Below are 25,863 nucleotides of genomic sequence, written 5' to 3'. Positions count from 1 at the left end.
AAAAACTGTGGTACATCTACACAATGGAATACTATGCTGCAGTAAAAAGGAACTCTTACCATTTCCAACAGCATGGATGGAGCTGGAGAGCATTATGCTAAACGAAATAAGCCAGTCAGAGAAAGATAAATATCACATGATCTCATTCATTTGTGGAATATAATGAACAACATAAACTGATGAACAAAAACAGATCCAGAGACATAGAAGCATTGAACAGACTGTCCAACCTATGAGGGAAGGCGGGGGGAGGAGGGAGGGGGGAAGGGGTGAGAGGGTAAGAGATCAACCAAAGGACTTCTATGCATGCATATGCACATAACCAATGGACACAGACAATAGGGGGGTGAGGGCCTGTGCTGAGGGGTGGAAGCAGCCAGGGAGAGGTCAATGGGGAAAAAAGAGACTTATGTAATACTTTAAACAATAAAGAATTTTTTTAAAAAAGAAAAAGGTAAAAAAAAAAGAAAGAAGCAAGCCATCATGAGTTTATAGCAGCTGTAAGGAAATGTGTTCTGCCAACAACCACCCGCATGGTCTTGGAAGAGGACCCCAAGCTTCAGATGAGATTGCAACCCCTGCTGACACCTTGATTTCAGCCTTCTGAGACTCTGAGCAGAGGATCCAATTAAACTATGCCAAGATTTCCTGATCCACAGAAACTGTGGGATAAAAAATTTGCATTGTTTTAAGCCACTGAGTTTGTTACAGAGCAATAGAAGACTATTGATTTATACAGTTATATTAGGTATTTACTCTGCTAGCAATGCTATGGGTAATATGGCTTGACCCTATGCAGATCAATATTGGCTGAAAAGGTAGTATTACAGCCACACTCTATTATAGCAATATGTATTGAAGGACACGAACAGCATTACACATATAAGGAAAGAAACTTGATATAGCAGGGCTAACGTGCTCAAACCAAGTTAAGACTAAACAATTAAAATACAACACTTTATAGTATAAATTAGTAAGAGTGATTTTTTTTCCAACTTGAATAGAGAAAGATAGGGACCAAAAGGTACACAAAAAGAGTAACATGATTTAGCAATAATTTCAGTGTGGGAGAAAACAGGAATATTAGAAATGATCTTGAATTTCCATCTTGGAGATAGGGGAAATGGTGGTACTACCAGCTGCATAAAGAAGTATGCAGAGAAAAGAACAAGAGTATATTTTCCTAGGAAAGCAGGGGTCAACAAACTAGCCTGTAGGCCAATGGTCCAGATGCTGTTTTTGTAAATAAAGCGTTATTGGAACATATGGCCATTCATTTATGTATTGTCTATGGCTGCTTTTGTACTGCACTGACAGAGTTGAGTAATTGCAACAGAGATTATATGGCCTGAAAAGCCAAAAATGCTTGCTATAAAAAGTTCAAGCAGATAATATGCAAAACATGTAAACACATACCTTATTGGCAAAGAATATTACTGTCCCACTATTATACAGTCTTGCATTCTTCCTTTTAATTACATATGTCCCCAGTACCATCCAGGGTTTACTTAGGCACATAACCACACAACTATAGACACATTTTCCAGCCTCTCTTGAAGCTAATTATGACCACATGCCTGAAGTTCTCACCAGTAGAACATGAGCAGAAGTCTTATATGCCTTGCTTTAAAAAGAAATTTGCTTGCCCTCTACTCCTCTCACTGCTTCCCCATAGGGTGTAATGAAATCAAGAAGAAAAGCCAGCTTTAACCATAAAGACAAAGATAGCCTGATAAAAGATGGCAGAGTAACCAAAGGGAAGGGAACCAAGATCTCTGGCTGATCCTGTGTAGAGGAAAAGTTGACTATCTTGTCTGGACTGTTCTGTGAGAAAGGTGTAAATTTCTTTCTTTGGGCCACATATTTTAGAGTATTTTATAATAGCAGCTTATGCTATATGGTAATAAACCCTCCAACGTCATTCACTCCAAGGTCACATAATTATATATTAAATGAAGCTACCATAACTTCTGCCTTTGCAATGTAATTTTTCTGCTGTGTGGATATAAGGGTACTCTGGAAAATTCTAGTAGAGAACCCCCTGGCTTTTAATGTACTGTGGGTCATTGGTCTTTTTCAAGCTCATCAGACAATGACAAAAGATAAAATTATGCTAAAAAAAATCTTTGTGCCCTTAATAATACAGAGAGACAGAGAGAACTCAGCATGTGCCAATTAATCTGTTCATAGAACAAAGTGGAGGGACAAAAGAGTTTAATATACTTACAAGGGGATGAAAAGAGAAGTTAGAGAGCTATGAGTTTTGGAAGACATTCAACAGAGTAGTTAATGGGTTGCAACTACAAGGTCCTAATATTTTCAAACCTTACTTCTTAGCTGCCAATGTGTTCAGACGTGATGGCTCAGTTTCTGTTTCTCTGAACATCAGTCCCAGAGTCTGTATAATTTCAATGCATGCCCTAGAAAGCAGAGAGAAAAAAACATGGGAATGGCATGATTTCAATACAAATTCAAAATTCCACAAAGTCAGTAATCCTTAATAGAATTGCACTCAGGTACCTATGTGGAAAAAAGTACAGTACAGGAAGGAAATTCTGTATATCAAATTGCCAACACTAATTGAGTGCCTACTCTGTGATTGCTACATAGTAAGCACTCAAAAATATTTGCTGAATGCATGAATAGCTGGATGTCAGGATTAAAAGTCATTTTCATATTTCTGTGTATTTTCTAAAGTTTTTATAATAATTATGCACTACTTTTAAAAAAATAATTTAACTTTTTCAAGTAGGTAATATTAGGCTCAAAATTTCAAAGGTTAAAAAAAAAATACATACAATAAAAAGTATCTTTCCTCCAGAACACCCAATTTTCCCCCTTTAGGACAGCCAATATTTCTAGTTTCTTGTGTAGTCTTTCTTTAAAAATTAGCACAAAATGAATGCTATTTTATAAATTCTATGTGAAGCAAAACTTGCAGCACCATTAATCATTAAAACAGTATATATTTTGTCTAGTGCCTTCCATTTATCTTTAACACCCTAGGGAAAAATAATATGTGTGATTATCCAGTTAGTACTTACACCAGCTCATCAGCTCTTTGGCTTTTATTTTGAAGTGCATTCTTATCCCTAGACTCTGGTAAGTACTCTTGAAGTTTGTTCACTAAGAAATAGAAAAGGTCACTGGTCTGTGAAAGCAAGCAGGAAAGATGATGAAGTTAAGGTATCTATTGGTAAAACTCTCAATGCTTACATAATAATAAAAAGAAGAAGAAATGATTTCTTCTTTGACCAGGAAGTGATTTAAAATATCTCTCATTAATACTAGCATAACTTGCATTGAAAACATACTTTTACTTATAATCAGGAGACCATTGTCCTGGTGAACAGAGCAAGAGCTAAAGTCTAGAGAATGATGCTGGGAGATGCCTTCTAGACTTGGTTTGACCATTAATATTGAAGAGTATCCAGAAGTAAGTGATAATCTCAGGCAAGTCATTCAGTTACCTTGGAATACTATATTAACTGGGGGCTACTGTAATTCCTGCCTTTCCAAAGTAATTTGGCCTTTGTGAATATATAATGAAATCAAGGCTAGATAAGCTCTCATTTAAAAATGTTTACTGTTACAAAAACAAATGTAGAGCACTTCTGTAGCCTATGAAGATGGAGCAGAATGACATTAATACTTCTGTTAATGCAGTGGAAATGCACATTGTCATTCCTGCCAAAATAAACACTGAAGTATGGTGGGGGAACCGATTTTTCTGTGTTCCTATCCAGTCTCATGAGATAAATCAAGCATGAAAATAAGCACTGGCCCAGGAAATCAGGCAAGTTGGTACTAATGAGCAATATAACGTAATTGTTTCTCTTTTCTCTTCCTCTATTGTTCAATTTTTCCCCAGAATTTTTTTTTAACTAGTGACAACTTAGATTCTTTGCTTAGACAGGGATATGTGTGCCCTTGTTTAGGTGATATGGCATGAGAAGAGGCTGAGGATGACAGGTGAAGAGAGGGAATAAAGAGGGAGGAGCAAGCTGGTCACCAGGCCCATCAGAAATGCTTGGGCTTACCCAGAGCCCTGATAGATTAGCATAGTGTGGTAGTTTTACACATTGACTCTGGGGCCAAGTTCTTGAGTTCAAATCCCAGCTCTGCCACTGATGAGTTGGATGACATTTGGCAACTTTCGGATATACTCTGTGACTCAGTTTCTTCATCTCTACCATAGGCTTAATAATGTCCCCTCATTGAGTTGATGTTAGGATTAAATAAGATAGTATTTATAAAGCCTGAATAGTAGCTAGCACATCATAAGTGCTTAGTAAATATCCGTTGTTATTATCTCCCACTTGCTTACTGGTTCAGGAATTTTCACTCATAAAATATCTCCCACCTACCTGTAACAACATGAAAGAATCTAAAAAATACTATGCCAAAGAAGCCAGACACAAAATAGTTCCTAGTGTACAATTCCATTTAAATGGCATCCTAGGACAGGCAAAACTAACCTATAGTGACAGAAAACACAATAGTTGCCTGAGGCCAGGGTTGGGAAGAAATGACTGCCAAAGGGCAAAAGGTAACCTATTGGGGTGATAAAAATGTTTTAAATCCTGAGTGGGGTGGTCAACTGGGACAGTTGGTCACCCTATAGTGGGCAAACTAGAATAGTTGATCATCCTACATGTGAAGCATTTAGGATCTAAGGCAGTGGTTCTCAACCTTCCTAATGCCGCAACCCTTTAATACAGTTCCTCATGTTGTGGTGACCCCCAACCATAAAATTATTTTCGTTGCTACTTCATAACTGTAATTTTGCTACTGTTATGAATCGTAATGTAAATATCTGATATGCAGGATGTATTTTCATTGTTACAAATTGAACATAATTAAAGCATAGTGATTAATCACAAAAACAATATGTAATTATATATGTGTTTTCCGATGGTCTTAGGCGACCCCTGTGAAAGGGTCGTTCGACCCCCAAAGGGGTCGCGACCCACAGGTTGGTGACCCACAGGTTGAGAACCGCTGATCTAAGGAATGGCCAGGACTGTCCTGTATGGTTGGAGAGGTTGTGCACATCACAACTGCTCAATGAAATGGTGGCAACTATGTATGAGGCCACTGGCAAGAATGAGCCTCATTCGCACCAGCACCAGCACTAATCAGGGCTCCTCAATACCTTCTCAGAACCTTTCACCTGAAGTTTCAGGTGAAAATGAAACTAAGGAAGTCTTACAGGGTAAGTCTGTAAACTTGCTGAATGAGAGCTAGGTTGTTTTGACTCAAAACACTCAAAAGTAATTTTTTAAAGTATATTTTTATTGTAGGAAAACCTTCATGTAAAACTTCTTCAAATTTACCTTCTCATCTCACTGTCTCTACTTATATATCTCATAGGCCAGAAGCTTCCCCTCTTAGTTACTCTTTTCTTTGATTCTGTAAACCCAACCTATGCAAGCTACTATCTTTTTACTACCGCTCTCCTCTCTTCCCATCTACCCCACCCCAACACACACATACATTAATTACATCACATTTCCAGTGTTAAGGCACAATTACATTAAATTTAGTCAAGATTGTAAAATACAGCATCAAAACACAAGGTGGCATTTTTTATACAGCATTTTACTTGATCCTTGAATATATTGCGTTTGATAAACAGGTGAAACACGTTTTAAAGGTTAAAAATAAAACACCTACTTTCCAGAAAAGCCTTTTCAGAATGTAGTTTTTCTGGGCTGCTACTTTAAGTTCCGTAATTAAACAAATTATCTTCCTCAAAGTATTGTCTTTAAGAAAAAGTTCAGATTTAAGTTGACTGAAGTGCTTGATTTTCTCCTCAGATCTACAGAAACACAAGACAACTTTACATATAAAAAATGATAGAAGACAGCAGTTGAGAAATACCAATTAATTGACAGGTATGTAAAACTTTGTTACTAATGGAATTTCAATATAGTTCTTTTTTCCTGTTTGGGACATTTTATTTTTATTTTTCAATTACAGTTGCCATTCAGTATTATTTTATATTACTTTCAAGTATACAGCACAGTGGTTGGACATTTATATAACTTACGAAGTGATCCCTCTGATAAGTCTAGTACCCACCTGGCACGACACATAGTTGTTGCAATATTATTCACTATTATTTTCCCTATCCTGTACATTATATCCCTGTGGCTATTTTGTAACTACCAAGATGAACTTCTTAATCCCTTCACCTTTTTCACACAGCCCCTGACCACCCTCCCATCTGGCCACCATCAGTTTGTTCTCTGTATCTATGAGTCTACTTCTGTTCTGTTTATTTTGTTCTTTCGATTTTATATATAAGTGATATCATAGAATATTTGTCTTTCTCTGCCTGACTTATTTCATTTAGCATAATACCCTCTCAGTCCTTCACATTTTCCCACATGGAGTACTTTTCATGCACTAGTTCATTCAGTCCCAGTAAGGGGCTAAGCTGGGAATTACTGTTGCATTTATAGCATCTCAAAAAGGCTAAGTAACCTGTTGAAGCTCACACAACTAGTGATTCAGAAAAGCAGCGTGCAAAGTAATGATAGGATAGATGTTTCTTGTTTATGAAGTTGGTAGAAACTTCTTAGAATTTCTGACTCGAATTAAAAATATTTTTTACCACTTATGCCACAAACCTTGATACCAGCTATTTACATGGAATCTTGATTCTTGCTCACTACCTCCCACTCTATTTTTTTTAAATCTAAGATATTCTCCCCTATCCAATCACACACCTCTCTTATTAAGAGAAAAATTCAGCCCTAGCCTGTTTGGTTCAGTGGATAGAGCGTTGGCCTGCAAACTGAAGTGTCTGGGATTTGATTTCAGTCAAGGGCACATGCCTGGACTGTGGGCTTGAACCCCAGTAGGAGGCAGCTGATCAATGATTCTCTCTTATTATTGATGTTTCTATCTCTCTCTTCCTTTCTGAAATCAATAAAAATAGATTTTTTTAAAAAGAAAGAAAAATTCAGACTTCCAGCCCTACCTGGTTTGGCTCAGTGGATAGAGCGTCATCCTTCCGGACCAAAGGATTCCAGGTTCGATTCCGGTCAAGGGCACATACCTTGGTTGCAGGCTCCTCCCCAGACCAGTGGTTGGGGCTTGTGCAGGAGGCAACCAACCAATGTTTCTACCCTCTTTCCCTCTCTCTTCCACTCTCCCTAAAAAAAAAAATCAATAGAAAAATATCCTTGGGTGAGGATTAACAAAACAAAAAAAAAGTTTTTTTCAGAATTCCTGAAAAAACAGTTTATTTTCTAGTGGAGACATAGGAAGATAAATAACCATTAAAAATTCAGTGATAACCATGATAGAGGCAGAAGAATATGATTATAAGCATCGGGGGCAGCTCAGACAGGTTAATTTACATCTGCCCCTACGCAGCTAGGTAATAACCATAGACAAGTTACCTGGTCTGTCTGTGCCTCAATTTCCTCATCTATAAAATGAGGGTAACGATAGAACCTATCCCATTGGGCTGTTTTGATACTTTACCAATTGTGCTTAGCATACAGTGTTTAATAAATAGCATCTAAATAAAGTAGGAATAGCTTTGAGAATTTTACTTTCCTATATATCCCAGGTTCGATTCCGGTCAAGGGCACATACCTTGGTTGCAGGCTCCTCCCCGGACCAGTGGTTGGGGCTTGTGCAGGAGGCAACCAACCAATGTTTCTACTCTCTTTCTCTCTCTCTTCCACTCTCCCTAAAAAAAAAAAATAAATAGAAAAATATCTGTGGGTGAGGATTAACAAAACAAAAAAAAAGTTTTTCAGACTTCCTGAAAAAAAAAAACCAGTTTATTTTCTAGTTGAGCATAGGAAGATAAATAATCATTAAAAATTCAGTGATAGCCATGATAGAGGCAGAAGAATATGATTATAAGCATGGGGGGCAGCTCAGACAGGTTCATTAGAATCCTAGATCTGCCCCTACTCAGCTAGGTAATAACCATAGACAAGTTACCTGGTCTGTCTGTGCCTCAATTTCCTCATCTATAAAATGAGGGTAACGATAGAACCTATCCCATTGGGCTGTTTTGATACTTTACCAATTGTGCTTAGCATACAGTGTTTAATAAATAGCATCTAAATAAAGTAGGAATGAGCTTTGAGATTTTACTTTCCTATATATCCACTTCTAGTTATTGCCACATTGCATTTAAAGAATAACTGTAAAATCCCTCTATCCTCTGAGATACTCCAAAAACAGCAGAAATGTAGTTTTCACAAACAAATGAGCTTAGAAACGCAAAATCTCAAAAAAAAAAAAATACAGTATCAGCAGAATTATTTTGAAGTTGGTTTTCTAGTCTTTCCAATAAGAGTCAGCAATTTGTGAAGATCCTTGGAAAAAAACATTGTTATCCTTTGGCACCTATGATAATAGATTGTCATACTAAACTATTTTTTTTTCCAAAAGACCAGAATAGATTTCATAAGAAAAAGCACAATAATCTCTTTATACTAAAAATCAATGTATATATAAATTAAGGTATCATATACTTTATAATTTCAAATTAGATTCAGGAATCTATATTTCTACAGAGAAGTTACATATAGTCACAGTTTCTTTGAACATTCAGAGAACTTTTGCTTTTATATGGATGACGAACCTCCTTTGACTAATTTAAATAAGAAAAAGTCAGTACCAGAAGACACCATTATTCAGTTGAGGACTAAAGGGAAATTATATTCATGTTAACAAATATTCTATATTTTCATCAGCTAGAAAACATAAATTCATCCAAATAATATGGCAAAAAGAATTCTTGATCTAATGATAAGCTCTATTTTATCTATATTTTTCATTTTTCCAGACATTTAATAAAAATAAAACCTTATAGCCCTAATGAGTTGCTCAGTGGAGACCTGCAGCCTGAAGGGTTGAGGGTTCAATTCTGGTCAAGGGCAGGCACCTCGGTTGCAGGCTGGATTCCCAGCCCTGGCTGGGGCACGTGCTGGAGGCAACCAGTTGATGTGTCTCTCTCACATCGATGTTTCTCTCTTTCTCGCTCCCTCCCCCTCCCTCCCACCCTTACTAAATATCAGTGGGAAAAATATCCTTGGGTGAGGATTAACAAAAATAAATAAGTAAGTAAGTAAGTAAGTAAATAAATAAATAAATAAAATCACTTATATTTGTATAATGTTTGACAGCTGGAAAAGGCTTTTCATACATTATTCCAGAAACACTGTGTACATGTTTACAATGGTCAGGTTACAGAACTCACATTTGTGACAGAGTTCTAAATTAAAAACCTAAAGAATATTTATTTTCTTTAAACTGAAGGTGGCTTGCAGGCAAAGACCATTTCTTGTGTGTCTTGTGCATATACTGTATCCCTGAGAATGCATTTTAAACCACTGCATTTTAAATATGTTGCCATCAAGAATTAACTTTGTAAGAAATATACTTTCTTGAGTCAAGATGGTGGCAGAACTCTCCCTCTTGCCTTCAGGGATACAAGCCACACATATACAAAGCTAGAGCCTATTTTAATATGTAATTAGCTTAAAATCACTTTAAATAAACACCAAAATTAAAACTAATACTCTTTTAGGCTAACATATGAAAACATGTAGATATTCTCTAAGCTATCTCTATTACCATCTTTTTACAAAAGAAATCACAAACGTTGTTATTTAACTCCTATGTATAAAAATAAAACAAGCATTTTCTTACAATATCATGATTATCACACCCAACAAAATTATCAATAATTCTTTGGTACTGTCAAATACCCAGTCTTGTATTAAAATGTCCTCTATTGCCTTAAAAATATTTTTATGTTCTGTTTGTTAAACCTAAGATGTAAATAAGATACTTGTTGTATGTGCTTCTAATGGAGTTCACTGCATTTTTATTTCTATGTGGAGGTGCTAAAATTTGTATATATTTATTGTGTTTCAACCACCTCATTCATTGTTTCTTCTGATACTGAAATTGTCCCATTTTGGCTATTAGGAGTACCTTCATGTGGGCTCGTGTGTTCTTTGGGGTCCTGTTACCCTTTGCATTCCGGCACAAGCTGTTTCAGACTCATGTTGTGTATTTCCTCCTCCAGACCTAGAATTAGTTATTCCTGTAAGGAACTTTGGTTCCTTTAATGGGAAATGAATATGTACCTTTTAAAATTAACTTACTTTTAACTCATTTACATGACCCCCTAGTAAACATCATTATTGTAAACCTTTCATAACTTGCCCTTGACTTAAACTTAATATCAAAATCGTTAACGCCATCAGTTCACTAGGTGGTTTCTATGTGCAGAGCACTGTTTTAAGTAAGACAAATACAAAAATTAATAAGACATACTGCTTGCTTTCTAGGGTCTCACCATTACTGGCAGAGCCAGTCACATCACAAGTCACTACTTCAATATGAGGATGACTGTGACAACAACCTAATAGAACTACGAAATCTGGATAAAACCCACACTTCTTAGCCTTGAATATAACGCCCTTTATGATCTGGTCCCTGCCTCTAAAATATCTCATTCATTCATTCATTCATTCATTCATTCTCTGAAGGCTTATTGGCAGCCTCTATGTGCCAGTGATCAGGTCCCTGCCCTTAAAGAGCACACTGCATAGTAGGGCAGCACATAATCAAACAGGCAACCATAATACCGACTGGTAAGTGCTACATGAAGTATCAGGCCAGGATGTTATGGAGGGGCCCCTCTTTTTTTTTTTTAATCCTCACCCGAAGATATTTTTTCCATTGATTTTTAGAGAGAGTTGAAGGGAGGGAAGCAGGGAGGGAGGGAGGGAGGAACATTGATGTGAGAGAGAGAAATTGATTGGTTGCCTCCCAAATGCACCACTGCAGACTGATGTTCTAACCATTGAGAAAACTGGAGAGGGCTGGAGGGGCCCCTCTTAACTTAGTTTTGAGAAATTAATCTTAGAGAAAGGGATAGTAAGCTAAGACTTGATGAACTGAAGTTGTTCATGAAGGGGAAGAGGAGTAGAGAGTAGGCCATCATGTTAGGGCCCAGAGGAAAAATAAACGGAGCTTTCTGAGAACTGTGAGTTTATTTGGTGAGGTACTTAAGGCAGGAGTGGGGAGGACACAATAGTTGAGGATGAAAAAAATGAAGGGAGACATGAAGAAGATCTGTGTAAGCTGTTAAAGATTTTAGAGCCTTCTCCTAAGGGCAATGGGGAGTCATTCAAAGGCTTTAAGGGAGGAGTCACATGATCAGATTTGTGCTTCTGAAAGAGTCCTCTGTTGCACAGGCGAAGGTATAGAAAGGGCCAAGAGTGAAGGCAGAGGCCAGCTAGGAGCCCAGGCTGGGCCCAAGGGTGTGACAGTGGAAAAAAGTGAATGTTACCCAGATATATCAAAGCACAATAAATCATATGGTGATTGGCACAATAAATCATGTGGGTGATAGTGAAGGGAGGAGAGAAGGTAAAGGTGACATCCAGGACTCTGGTTAAAGTGATCTGGGGTAATAACATCATACCCCATGTTAAGAAACAAAAGAGGAAGGTTAGGATCCAGAAGGAAGATGCTGAGTTCTGTTTTGAATGTGCTGACTTTAAGGAACCTACAAGAGGTAATGTCCAGTGGGTAATAGTGTTTGCAGGCCTAAAATTCAGGACAGAGAGCTGAGGTAGAGGCTCAATGTGATGTCAGCAACATAGAGTTAGGAGAGGCATAGAGGAGAGAACACTCCTCCATGGAACTCTATCATATCACCACTCCTTACCTGTATGGCTTTTGACCTCCAATAGCAAGACTGAGCTCACTAACATATAGGGGATCTTGTAAAAGAGTAGCTTTCTGAAAGAGGAAAAAAGTGAAAATAGTTAGGACTTTTGTTTACTGAAAACCAATTCCCCCTACTTTTAGTCAATATCATAGATCTTTAATACCTTCTACAGTACATGATTTATTTATATAATTTATTCTAGTGTTTGATAATACCGCAGGGAATTTTTTCCTTATATAAAATTTTAAAGTTTTAAATATAATTTTAGTTTGTTTATTATAAAATAAAATCACCTATCAAAATTAAACAGTACAGAAATGTATAAAGTAAAAGACAAAAGTTTTTAGTCTTTCCCTACTTCTTCTATCCTGCTACTCAAAGTACCTTGCTATTATCAGTTTGGTTTATACCCTTTTGGCATATAAAAGCATACTAGCCCTAGCTGGTTTTGCTCAGTGGCTAGAGCGTCAGCCTGTGTACTAAAGGGTCCCGGGTTTGATTCCGGTCAAGGGCACATGCCGAGGTTGTGGGCTCGATCCCCAGTAGGGGTGTGCAGGAGGCAGCCAATCAATGATTGTCTCTCATCATTGATGTTTCTATCTCTCTCTCCCTCTCCCTTCCTTTCTGAAATCAATAAAAATAATAATAGTAATAAATAAAAGCATTTAGATGATATATTTTTATAATATATATTTAATATTAACTAAATTATAGCACATATATTGGTCTGGGGCTGTTTTTTCTACTTAATACATGGTAGACAGTTTTTCGTGTCTATGTATATAGGTTTACTTCAATCTTTTAAATGATTTCCTAGTATTCCATAGTACAGTTATACAATAATTTAACTATTCTCCTATTAATGAGTTATTTTTTCCTCAAATCTTTAGTTGTTGTCATTTTCCATTCATTCTGGGTCCTCAAAACCAAAGGTCAGGTAGTGTTCAGCAAGTTTTATTTATGTTGAGGCTTAACAGACAGATTATTTCAGAAGAAATTTCTGAAATGTTGCTGATTTACTACTCCAAACAAGCGGAGTATGTGCTTTTTCTTTTTCTTTCTTTCTTCCTCTTCTTTTTTTTTTTCAATCCTCACCGAAAGATATTGTCTATTGATTGTTAAACAGGGTGGGAGGGAGTGGGTAAGGGGAAAGAGAGAGAAAAGAAAACACATCCATGTGAGAGCAACACCATCAATTGATTGCCTTCTGCACACACCCCAACCAGGCTGGAGTTCAAACCTGCAACCCGGGTACATGCCCTTGAATGGGAATCAAACCCTCAACCCTACGGCTGACTCTCTAGCCACTGAGCCATGCCAGCCAGGGCAATATGTGTTTTTTCTTACAACTTTGTCCTTGCTCTAAGTATTTGGCGGGGGGAGGGGAGGGGAATTGCTGGACATATGGTAGGCCTATTTTTAATTTTTTTGGAACCTTCATACTGTTTTCCACTCTGGCTATCCCAACTTACATTCCCACAAGAGTGCACTATGGTTCCCTTTTTCCCACATCCTTACCAGCATTTATCTTTTTGATGGCAGCTGTTCTAACAGATATGAGTTCATATCTCATTGTGACTTTTTATTTGTTTTTTCCTGATGATTATTGATGTTGAGCATCTTTTTGTGTACCTGTTGGCTAGTTGTACACTTCTTTGGAAAAAATGTCTATTCAGGTCCTTTGCCCAATTTTTAAGTGGATTAAGTTGTATGAGTCCCTTATACATTTTACAATTGAGCTGTATAAGTTCCTATACATTTTGTGCATCAATCCCTTATCATACATATGGTTTGCAGATATTTTCTTCCATTCCACAGGTTGACCTTTTATTTATCCTTTCCCTTGCTATTTTCAAAATTCTCATTTCCTTTGGCCCTTTTTTGTTTTTATTTTTAAATCTTATTGTTGAGAGTATTACAGATATGCTCTGAGTTTAAAAAAAAAAAAGCTATTTTTTTCCCCTCTCCAGATGTTTATGCTTGCCTTAAATCTAGAATTTTAATTTGGAAATATCCCTTAGTTCTTTAGCTTTCCAGTAGCTGTCTTCACAATTTATAAAGGGCAAAGAATTGCCACATTTCATTTTTTAAAATTTATTAAATTTATTGGGGTGACATTGGTCAACATGAACATATATGTTTCAAGCACATTTCATTTTTGAAGAATTTGAGATGCGAAACAACCCAAATGTAATTATTTTTGGTGAAAGTTACAAATATAATGGGTTACCAAAGGAGACTCAACTCTTTGGAAACACTTAAAATCCAAATGAGTGTTAATTTCTAATTGGATTATTTAGGTTAATTTTAACCGAAAATATATAGAGAGTTAAAATGTCCAATTCCTTTTCCCGGGAGCACTTCCCTGCTTCAATGTGAAAGATCATTCAAGATCTCAAGGCACAAGAGATCAGTTAACGAAGATAAGTCTGACTGATTGGATTTTTTTCAATGTCCTAAAACTTATGAAGATATCACTAAGACTAACCAAAGGAGACCTGCCTGATGAGAAAATTTAACTATGTCAAAAAAGGCACAACTTTTAAATGTTTATATTGAATTAATATTTTATTCTTACAAAAGTAAATGCTAACGTGACTCATCATTTATGTACGAAATATTTACTCATTTTCCATCTTTCAAAAGATAGAACATTATTTTATTTTTTTAAATATATTTTTATTGATTTCAGAGAGAAAGGGAGATAGAGAGATAGAAACATAAATGATGAGATAGAATCATCGATTGGCCACCTCCTGCACGCCCCCTACTGGGGGGGATTTGGCTCACAACCCAGGCATGTGCCCCCGGCCAGAATTGAACCTGGGACCCTTCAGTCCGCAGGCTGACACTCTATCCACTGAGCCAAACCGGCCAGGGCTAGAACATTATTAATATTATATTATAGTAGCCACCAAATAATAAACCTCCACCGAGGTTTTATTTCAGTAGTCACAGAAAGAAAAATCAGTGTCTGGTTTCAAATCCCAGCTCTAGACCAGTTGTGCAAGCTTGCATATATCATTTAATTCCTCAGTACCTTAATTTCCTCATCTATAAAATGAGAATAAAAGACCTACATCATAGGGTTGCTGTGCAGATTGAATGAGTTAATATACAGAAAGCATTAGGCGTGTGTAGCGACATGGCCTCAAATGACCATACTCAACAAGCAACTCAAAGCTATGCGGCAGGCCTTCCAGCCTGGGCAGCAATCCATAGGTCTGCTTCTCAGCAGAGCAATCAGCCCTATAGACAGCAGAGTTATGGTGACTACAGCCAGTCAGGGGACACTTCAGGCTATGGCCAGAGCACCTATGGTTCTTTTTTAGGACAAACCCAGAACAGCTAAGGCACTTGGTCAGCTCCCCAGGGATGTGGCTCAACTGCTGGCTGTGGCAGTGGCCAGAGTTCTCAGTCATCTTATGGGCAGCAGTCCTACCCTGGCTATGGTCAGCAGCCGGCTCCTAGCAGCACCTTGGGAAGTGACAGCAGCAGTTCTCGGAGCAGCAATTACAGGCAGCCCCAGAGCGGGACGATGGTCAGCAGTCAGGCTATGGTGGACAACAGCCTAGCTGTGGTGCACACCCAAACTCCTATAATCCTCCTCAGGGCTATGGGCAGCAGAACCAGTTCAAGAGTAGCAGTGGAGGTAGAGGGGGTAGTAGAGGTAACTGTCGCCAAGATCAGTCCCCCATGAGTGGTTGCAGCAGTGACGGTGGTTATCGAAATCAGGACCAGAGTGGTGGTGGTGGCAGTGCTACAGGAAAGGCCAGCAGGACCATGGGGGACAAGGTCATGGCAATAGCAGCGGTTACAACTGCAGCAAGGTGGCTATGAACCCAGAGGTCATGGAAGTGGCCAGGGAGGCAGGGGTAGAATGGGTGGAAATAACCGTGGTGGCTTCAATAAATTTGGTGGGCCTCGGGACCAAGTATCACATCATGATTCTGAACAGGATAATTCAGACAACAGCAGCATCTCTGTGCAAGGCATGGGCAAGATTATAAATAAGAAAACAGGACAGCCATGACTAATCTGTACACAGACAGTGAAATGGGCAGGCTGAAAGGAGAGGCAATGGTGTGACCCACTTTCTGCTAAGGCAGCAATAGACTGGTTTGATGGTAAAGAATTCTCTGGGAATCCTGTCAAGGTCTCATTTGCTACTTGGCGAGTAGATTTCAGTCGGGGTGGTGGCAGTGGTCATGGAGGGCGAGGAGGACCCATGGGCCATGGAGACTATGGAGGTAGTGGCGGTGGTGGGGGTGGACTCCCCAGTGGAGGTGGCAGCGGTAAAGGATAGCAGCGAGCTGGAGATGGAAGTGTCCTAATCCTACATGTGAGAGTCTGAACTCCTCTTGGAGGAATGAATGCAACTGTGTAAGGCCCCTAAACTAGACGGCCCAGCACAGGAACCAGGATGCTCTCTGGTGGAGGTTGCTATGGAGATGGTCGTCATGGTGGCAGAGGAGGCTATGATTAGGGCAGCTATCTAGGCCGAGAAAGGGATCATGGGGGCTCAGAGGTGGCCAGGGTGGTGGGGACCAAGATTACTTCAAGCAGGTTGGCCCTGGCAAGATGGACTCCAGGGGTGACCACAGACAGGATTGCAGAGATGCCATATTAGCCTGTCTCCTGAGGTTCTGAAACAGGTTTTCTCCTATACCCAGCGTGACTCTCATTATTATATAACCTTCCAACTCCTGACCACACATGGGTTTTTTTTGTGACAGACTATGTAATTATAGCCATATCTCTGGTTCCCATTAAACACCATTGTTTGAGTGAGAGAGAGAGAGAGAGAGAGAGAGAGAGAGGAAGGAAGGAAGGAAGGAAGGAAGGAAGGAAGGAAGGAAGGAAGGAAGGAAAGAAGGAAGGAAGGGAGGGAGGGAGGGAGGGAGGAAGGAAGAAAGAAAGAGAGCTCCTACTGGATAGTAACAATACATGTTAGTTATTGTTACTGTTTTTATTATCAGAATACTCTAAATTGGTCTATCTGACTTGTCCCAACCATGCCTCTGATGCAGAATTAAAAAGTCATATTAAAACTAAGAATTAGTCAATTCAGGGAAGTCTAAACAGTTATTTTGAAATATTTAGATAGATTTTTTTAAGCCAATTAATTTTTGGTTTGTCTTTTAGAACAGATGAGGCCTTCTTTTAATAGACAAGGATTTTTCCCTTTATGATTCATTTACATTCTTAATTTGGAGAAAGCTGTTTAAAAATTTAGAAAATTTAAATATTTAACATTTAATTTAAACATTTAACATTCTAACTGTTCTATGAAGGGGAGAAAATAGAGTTTTCTTGAAATTTTTCACAATTTATAGCCATTTATAAAACCCCCTGCTTCCTAGCTTCTTTGGAGTGAAAACAGCCTTTCATATTTCTTAATATTCTTATGTTAAAAGATTAATAATAAAAAGTATATATCACTGAAGATAACTGAAAAGGATCATGTTACTTTGTTATTAAATTTCTTATTTTTAAACTGAGCCTGGTGTAATAAAAAGATCCCTAAAGGGGAGTCTAACTCTGCCCCTAAACTTACTATTTAATCTTGAGCAAGTCACTTAAAATGGTTGCACTTCCATTCCTTCACTTAAAAAGGACACAGACTAGGTGGTTTCCATAAAATTATCCGATCTTATAACAATGACTCCCATCAACCTACATTCAATAGCACAGCTAAGAAATACAGAAACATATTGGCAATGTTGACCTTTATCTGAGCTCTTTTCTCTCTGAAAGCAGAAATGGTTGAAAAATCACCCCAGCTAAGTGCGAAAGACCACCCTGCTCACACACATCCCGAGATAAGACCTGTCTCCTTCCCCATGGTTCTCATGAGACTCTCTGATGACTCGCTTATTTACCCGCCTCTATAAAACCCAGGTCTCTCTCCTTTTCTTTAGGACAGACGCTTCTCATTAATGAGCATCTCCCCTATTGCAATCGCTGAATAAATTCACTTCCTTAATTGTCCAGGGCATTTTGTCTTTCACAATATGATTAAATTCCAAGGTTAAATTTCCAAAATGGGGAGCAAGAGCAGCGTGTAAAAAACAATACTCAAGTCAAGGTTAACCTATGAGGACACTTACTATAATATAATTGTTCCATGAACTTTTTAAGTGCAGAAATATTGATGACGTTGTGGAAATAATGTACAAATGGAGTTCTGACTCTTTTTTCTCTAGGTTTGGGTTGCTTTGTAAAAGGGAGGCGGGGGAGGAATTTCCTAAGTAAAGCTCATTTCCGTTCCCATTGCATTTGAAAGGGATTTCACTTAGCGAGTCTTTGTGATCTGGAAGTCCCTCGGGTCCTTTTGTGTTTGTGGTGCAAGATGGCACGCTGACAGCCTGGCCAGTGGCTGCGGTAGACTGACAGCTCCTCCTGGAGGGCGTAGGTAGGGGTCGACCGGCGCTTTGACCTTGAAGGGACAGCTTCTTGAGGTCTGAAGGACAGAGAGTTGAGTCCTTGGACAGTGTGCTGCTCTCTCGGTGGTACCTGTCAGGGAGAATTTAGCATTAAACATGATATTCAGAATTGAATAGTAAGGAACAAGGAGACACCAATGACCCAACTACAGTAGTTTAAGACTCTGAACGTGAATGTTTTCACATAAAAGGAATGCTTGCTAAGAGAAGGGGGTGACTTAATCTCACTTGCTTACACACTGACCCAGGGGAGATATAGCACAACTCTGCAGTATACTTTTCTGCTTTCAGAAATAAAATTCTACCCAATGTCATTTAAAGAAACACTTTCTATATCTAAAGAATTGTGCCTGTCCTTCACAAAGTCCAATATTTCCATTGAAAGGACTTTTCATTCTACTTCTGAAACCTGATTTTTCTCTCACTCTGCATTTCTAATTGATCTGATAAAGAAAAAACCATTCATATGGAGATATAGAGAGATTTTTAATGGTGTTTTGATTCATCTCTTGCTAATACTCTTCTGATATTAACAATAGCATCCCCAACACCTCAGTACTTTTTTCACAATCAATCCTTTACCTTCCTTGTTCTCTCCAGCTCACCGCGACCCATTTCTACTCTGCTGCCCAAGGAAGCAAGTAGTAGAGGCTTAGAAGTTGCAGAGTATGCTGAGATCTAAGTTCCCATCCTGGCTGTGCCACTCAGTGGGGCTGTGACTTTGGCTGACCTAAGCCTCAAGTCCCTAATTTTAAAATAGGAACCATAACAGTACCAATCTCACAGAGTTTCTATGAGAATGAAATAAGAAAATATACATGCTATGTGTCTGTAACACTGGAAACAGTAAGTGCTAGCTATTAATATTATCCTATATTGTCTTAAATTGCTGGTTTGTCATTTTCTATTAAAGTGTCTTTGTCTCCCTTATAAAATTGCAACTGCTACGTAAGTGGAAAGTTATTTAGCTTTTATTAGTTCCTAAATTAATTTTAAACAGGTATAAAATTCATTCATTATCTGTATAGTGCTACGAACTGTGCTGAGTTCCAACCATCTGCTCCCTCCCCCACTGACACTGCATGTGCGCAGGTGCGTACACACAGGCACACACACACACACACACACACACACACACACACACACACAGGTCACTCAAGTTCCATCCCCTTTAACAGCCATAATTATCTTACATTGTCCTATTTCTTCATAGGATTCTATTATGTAACCGTGTTATCAAACTGCCTAAGTACATAAAGTGCTCACACTAAGATTTTCAGTTAAAGGAATATGTTTCTAGCCCTGAAATGGCTGACGCATACTCCAGTCCTCTTTAAAGTGACAGCTTTTCTTTTTATTCTTGTAGATAATATTATCTAAAATTTTCTCCATGGAAATTGAAAGATCAGACAGAGGCCAAAAACCAGGACTACAGGCTTTATTAGAGGAGAAGGACCTGCTGGGCTGTCTCGCAAGGGGAGGACAGCAGCACGTGCAGGGGTGGGCACGCCTTTTGAGGGGCAGAATGGGAAGGGGTGGGGGCTTAGTGTACTCGGCGCACACTGATTGGTGGCTTACTGCATTGTCCATATAGGACAAGGGCTTAGGGTATTTGGCAGGTGTGGATTGGTGGTCCAATGTATAGTCCATATAAGATACATGGTTAGTCACTCAGGTATTTCCAGGCTGCAGGTTATGTCATACTCCGCCCACCAGTTGGGGGAAGGGAGGATCTATCAGAAATTGAAGAGAGTTAGTTAACCAGTGCCTAGATTATGTTAGATAATGTTATGAAAATATGTTGCAATGTTCATGTCAGGCACAACATATGTTTCATGTGAAAATTCAGCAACATGATTTCATGTAGTTACAGAAAGTCTCACTTAAATCAACTGTTACTTACTCAGGTGTATGAAAAAACCTACTGTTTTGGGGGATTTAAGAAGGGTTTCTAAAAAGGATTATTGTTTTGGCAGCATAAATGAAAATGCCATGGTCATTACTGCTTCACTAGTTAAACAAGCCAACTCATAAAACTAAACTGTATCCTTCATTTTAAATTCAATAACGCCCTTCATTACTAGTCTGATTAAAGAGTAGTTCATTACTAAGTAAGAGTTCTGGAACCTTGAATTTGCACTTGTCAACCTCCTATTTGTAAGACTAAGTTGCTAAAAGTCAAGTGTTTTTCTAATGAGCTGATTATGTATCTCCAGGGAGAAAACAGCCACAAAGGAAAAAAAAGATGAGAGAAATGGGAAAGAGAACTCCAAGTCAAAAATATGCACAAATCATTTCTCTCCTTTTCCCCTCTGCATCCAAGACAGATAAACTCTTTGAGGCTGAAAATGTCAGGTTAAAAGTCACAGTCCAAAAAGCAACAGGCAGAATTGAACAGCTTCAGAAAAACCTGTTAGGTGCAAGTTCAGCTCAGAATAAATTGTACATATAGGCTACCGTATTGATTCTATCAAGAAAAATGGCAAATTATAAAAAAATGATTATTTGATTTAAGAAACTCTTTAAAAGGATAAGAAAGTAGTTCAGTTAATATGAAAATGGAGGGTTTAGTTTTGTGGAGAGCTAAAAACCTATCAAGTTGAAACAGATAATTAGATTAAAATGTTAAAATATAAGAAAAAATGTTGATGGATTAGAGATATATTATGGGTGTAGAACTCAGGAGTCTCAATAATCCAGGAGTAAACTGACTACCTGGCCCAGGAATTCCCAAACCCTGGTAGCTAGCTAACAGGAGCATCTACAGAGCTTCCAAAACCAGATTACTGAGTCCCATCCCTCAGTATTAGTGCCTAGGCTGGAGTTCGGGACTCTGAACTCTCCATGAGCCTTAGAGAGATTCTTATGCAAGGCCATGCTTGAAAAAACCATGAATTTTTGCCGTTATTCCAGGTCAGCTTTATTCCCACACTCCAAAGGGTGTGGGTTGTCTCCTCACATAGCCTAACCAGCAGGCTGCTGAGAGCACAAACTAATCTCAAAGTAACAACACGTTGGGAAGCAGCAACAGTGTCCCAGATTCCAGCTTATTCAAGCAAGTTCAAGCTGCATAGCCAATCTAACCTCAAACAGCAGGAGTGCTTGGAGAAATGAGCTCTCCTATTGAATTGACTCCCTAATCCTGTTTTGGATACTCGACTTTGTTAAGAAAGTTTTCTAAAAGTGTTTTGGTTCTATCTTTTTGTAAAAGGCAGACGAGTAGGCATACATGACTCTTCGATAATTGGGGTCCTTCTGAGCTTCAGGGTTATCTTCATTATCACAGTCTGGAACTGGAGCTGGTGAGTTGAATTGGAACAGCGGGCTTCCAGAGACAGAGGCCAAGAGGAGGGGGCATTCATGCCCCTCACTCCCTAAGATCTCCAATAGCCACCACCCCCTCTCCGAACAAGCCACCACAATAAATGCATATGTACACTACATAAAAACAGTGCATCCGTGCCTACCAACGGAAAAAGAGCTTCAAGCCACTCCAAATAAACATACATTCCAAGTACATGAGTCACTTGATTCCCCCTTTTGCTACCCTCTTTTATGGAATCTCTTCTATTGAGATTCTGGAACCATCACTGGCTCTAGGAAGGATCTGAGACAGGTCCAAATCCTTTTCCAAATGTATTGGTATATGCTTAAAATTCTACTAGTTTTCTTCTACTTCAGGCCAAGATGGCATAACAGGGACTAAATATACCTCCCACCTGAAACAACCAAAAACTAGGAAAATACATGAAGAAAGAAAAAAACAGCTTTTAAGACACTGGACATGAGACAACATAAGAGGGTGAGCTCTGAGTAGTGGGGAACATGGTGAGAACTAACATCTGCCCCATCATTGCATCCGTGCCTACCAACGGAAAAAGAGCTTCAAGCCGCTCCAAATAAACATACATTCCAAGTACATGAGTCACACCTTTTGCTACCCTCTTTTATGGAATCTCTCCTATTGAGATTCTGGAACCATCACTGGCTCTAGGAAGGATCTGAGACCAGTCCAAATCCTTTTCCATATATATTGGTATATGCTTAAAATTCTACTAGTTTTCTTCTACTTCAGGCCAAGATGGCATAACAGGGACTAAATATACCTCCCACCTGAAACAACCAAAAACTAGGAAAATACATGAAGAAAGAAAAAAACAGCTTTTAAGACACTGGACATGAGACAACATAAGAGGGTGAGCTCTGAGTAGTGGGGAACATGGTGAGAACTAACATCTGCCCCATCATACTAACTTGAAAAAGTTTCCAGGCCATGGTGTAGCAAGGAGCAATAGGTATTGATTGTGGTCATGGTTTCACTGGTATATGTATATAAGAAAAAAATGTATCAAATTGTGTACTTTAAATATTACAGCTTATTGTGTGTCAAAAAGCTTTTAAGCCCTAGCCGGAGAGCTCTGTTGGTTAGAGCATCCTCCTGATATGCCAAGGTTGTGGGTTCGATCCCCAGTCAGGGCACATACAAGAAGTAACCAATGAATTCATGAATGAGTGCAACAACAAACTGATGTCTCTCTCTCTCTCTCTTTCTCTCTCTCTCTCTCTCTCTCTCTCTCTCAAAAATCAATCAATAAAAAAAATTAATCTGATAAAACAAAATTCTACCAATAGAGCTTTCCTTGAGCTTCTGGCTTTGATGCCAATTAAAATGGAAATCCCAGGGAAGGGGGAACCAGTTTAAATGTGTATTATTAAGTTATCACATTGTGGTGTCAATAAAAACCCAAGTACAGAATTGTATAGAGAGCAAGGATGCGTACTAGGGAAGGCTAGAAAGAGGAATTCACAGAGAAGGGAGATAGAGCACAGGATAGGAAATGCAAACAAACTTTGCAAGTGTGTTGTCAGCTAGAAACAACAGGGGTGGTTTTGCTGGAAAGTGTGATGCTGTGTGTTAGTTGCCACAATGATGGGGGGTATTACTAGTATTTAGTGGGCAAGAGCCAGAGAAGTCAAGTCCTACACTGTGCGGGACTGTTCTGCACAACAAGGAAGAGTCCCACACAAAATGCCAATAGCACTCCACTGAGAAACCCTAGTGCAGTGACGGCGAACCTTTTGAGCTCGGCGTGTCAGCATTCCTGCAGCAGACATCCCAGTCCATGGCCCCTCCAGGCAGCACACCCACTTCGGGGAAGCCGTTTCCCTCCGGGCTCTTTGTCTGCAGGTCCTGAGCTGGTGCGGGGTGGGCAGAGGCTGGCGTGGAGGCCGGGGGAAATGAGTGCCCTGTCCTGGGATCTAGTAGACGGCGCTACTGATTGTGATGCGCACAGAGGACGGATCCTCTGCAGACATGCCCGGAGCACGTGGCTCCCACGGTCTCCCTAGTCCTTCACGGGAAATGGACCCAGCGTCTGGGAAGCCCTGTGTGGGGCTGAGTGCGCCTCTTAAACCCTTAACTGTGTCAACCTTGCAACTTCTGCTGGTTGTGACCCTCCCTTTCGCACACCCAGCACCTGAGGCAGCCCGCCCCTCTTCCGGGCTTCTGAGCACACCTTCAAGGACATCTTGCCATGCCTTGCGGCCTGTGATGTGCGGGGATCACTGAGCCTCTCCGTGTGCAGCCACTTGTGTCCGGGGAGCAGTGTGGGGCCCCGTGCAGTCAGCTTGGCAGGAGGCTTGCATTCTGACTGAGGTGCCTCAGACTGGTGGGAACGGCTGTGAGCAAGGCTGAGGATGAATCAGTGTCTTCCTGATGGTGAGCATCCTGACAGCATTTGCAGTAGCTCGAGGTAAATCCGTGGATGTGCAGAGTTGGAAGGAACATGAATAGGTGTCCAGGGCAGCCCCTGTGTTTTACAGATAACCACACCAGACCCATTCACACCTCCCAGACCCATTCATACCTCCCCAGACCAATTCATATCTCCCAGGCCCATTCACACCTCCCCAGACCCATTCACACCTCCACTTTGGCCTGGTCACTCTACATTTGTTTCCCTGTGTGTCCTCCTGGAATGTGGGCCCCTCAAGGGCAGGATCTGTGGCCTATTCACCTCCAATCCCTAGAATCCAGCACCAGGCCTGGCACAGGGCATGAAAGGCATCTGTTGAGTGGAAGGTTGGGAGGCTGGATCCCAATGGTCACCTCTTCCAGGAAGCCTTCCCTGCTGCCCCAGACAGGTGAGCTGTTTGTCACCTGTGGGCACCCTCCTTCAGAGCTCCTGTTACACTGCGTTGAGATGACCTATGTGACTTAACTTAAGCCTGGGCCCAGAACCATTGCCTCCCAAACCCTGAAGGTTTCACAGGTGAGGAAAGTGAGGCCTGAGAGCGGGAGGGACTAGTCCAGCCGTGGGCAAACTACGGCCCGCGGGCTGGATACGGCCCGTTTGAAATGGATAAAACTAAAAAAAAAAAAAAAAAACCCGTACCCTTTTATGTAATGATGTTTACTTTGAATTTATATTAGTTCACACAAACACTCCATCCATGCTTTTGTTCCGGCCCTCCGGTCCAGTTTAAGAACCCATTGTGGCCCTCGAGTCAAAAAGTTTGCCCACCCCTGGCTAGATACTGACTGTGTAACAGCATCACACTTTGAGTTATGAAGCTTAGGAAGCTCCTTTCTACATTTATACCCGGACTTCTTTCCCACTGTGAAGACTGAAATTTCAGTGCCAGATGAACTTCTCCACCAGAGGAGGCCCTCACGCTTAACCTGTGCAAACCAGTACAGGGCTTAATCCCTCCTGACATCCTTATGTCTCTGAAAGGCATCACCTTGCAGTCACCCCAGCTTGAAACTACAGTGGCTTATCTCTCCATCTCTCTTATGTTCCTTAAATAAACTGAGTTGTAGTTTTTACTTCCCCAATCTCTCTCATCCATCCCTTTTTCTTTATTCCCACTACCACTAGCCCAATTCAGATTCTTATTGCTTCCCACCAACCTTTGGTCTCTCCCTACTTCAGTCCATTTTCAGCACAACTGTCAGATTATTTTCTGTAAGAGTGATTTTTATCACATTCTCTGGCTCAAAACTTTCAATAGTTTTCTCATGTCCTATGAAACAACATGTAAAATTTTCCCCTGGATTTGTAAGACCCTCCAAAATATGGGCCCAATTTTACCTTTTAATTTTATATTTAATAATCATGGTGTATTTTTAAATCACACTAGGCTGCTTACCTTTCCTAATATATATTCCATTTTTCCCTGCCTCAGTCTTAGCTTCTGCTATTCTCTTCAACTGCAATAACTCCACCGCCATTTTCAATATCCTTCACCAACTGTCGTCTGGCATCTTGATTCTTCCCAAAACTGAACATAATCGTTCCCCTCTTTAAATCTCTTTGGAAATTTGCTCAAACTCATTGATGACATGTAGCAGGTATCCATTGTATTATCTTTATTTATGCAAATTTCATGTATCCCGGTTAGAATCAGCTTCTCAAAGACAGGAACTATGCTTTACTCTGTATTCACCACACAGAACCAGCACTCAATAAATGTTTTTTAATTTAATTGGAATCAATTATTTATTTTTTGGCATTTATATAATCTGTTGAAATGAGAAAAATTATACTTTACTACTTAACTAACCAGATTTGAATTTAAAGCAAGTTCTCTCGCCCTAACCGTATTTTTAAATTGCACTAGGCTGCTTACCTTTCCTAATACATATTCCATTTTTCCCTGCCTCAATCTTAGCTTCTGCTATTCTCTTCA

General features: G+C 39.6%; 1 protein-coding gene and 1 pseudogene across 1 annotated transcript in view; one reads left to right on the top strand and one right to left on the bottom strand.

The window, feature by feature from the left end:
* LOC102244537 (chromosome unknown open reading frame, human C12orf56) overlaps positions 1-25,863 on the bottom strand; it is a 94,012-nt gene that overhangs the window by 20,331 nt on the left and 47,818 nt on the right. Inside the window, exons 6-10 of the mRNA XM_014544923.1 lie at positions 17,836-18,241; positions 11,723-11,796; positions 5,677-5,821; positions 3,045-3,151; positions 2,331-2,420 (exon numbers count right to left, since the gene is read on the bottom strand). Of these exons, the coding sequence (XP_014400409.1) occupies positions 2,331-2,420; positions 3,045-3,151; positions 5,677-5,821; positions 11,723-11,796; positions 17,836-18,241 (822 nt within the window). The remainder of the gene's footprint in view (positions 1-2,330; positions 2,421-3,044; positions 3,152-5,676; positions 5,822-11,722; positions 11,797-17,835; positions 18,242-25,863) is intronic.
* LOC102241872 lies at positions 14,705-16,472 on the top strand (annotated as a pseudogene).

This window comes from Myotis brandtii, unplaced genomic scaffold (assembly GCF_000412655.1).
Source record: "Myotis brandtii unplaced genomic scaffold, ASM41265v1 scaffold389, whole genome shotgun sequence".
NCBI classification, from domain to species: Eukaryota; Metazoa; Chordata; class Mammalia; order Chiroptera; family Vespertilionidae; genus Myotis; species Myotis brandtii.
This window is presented reverse-complemented; position numbering and strand designations above follow the sequence as displayed.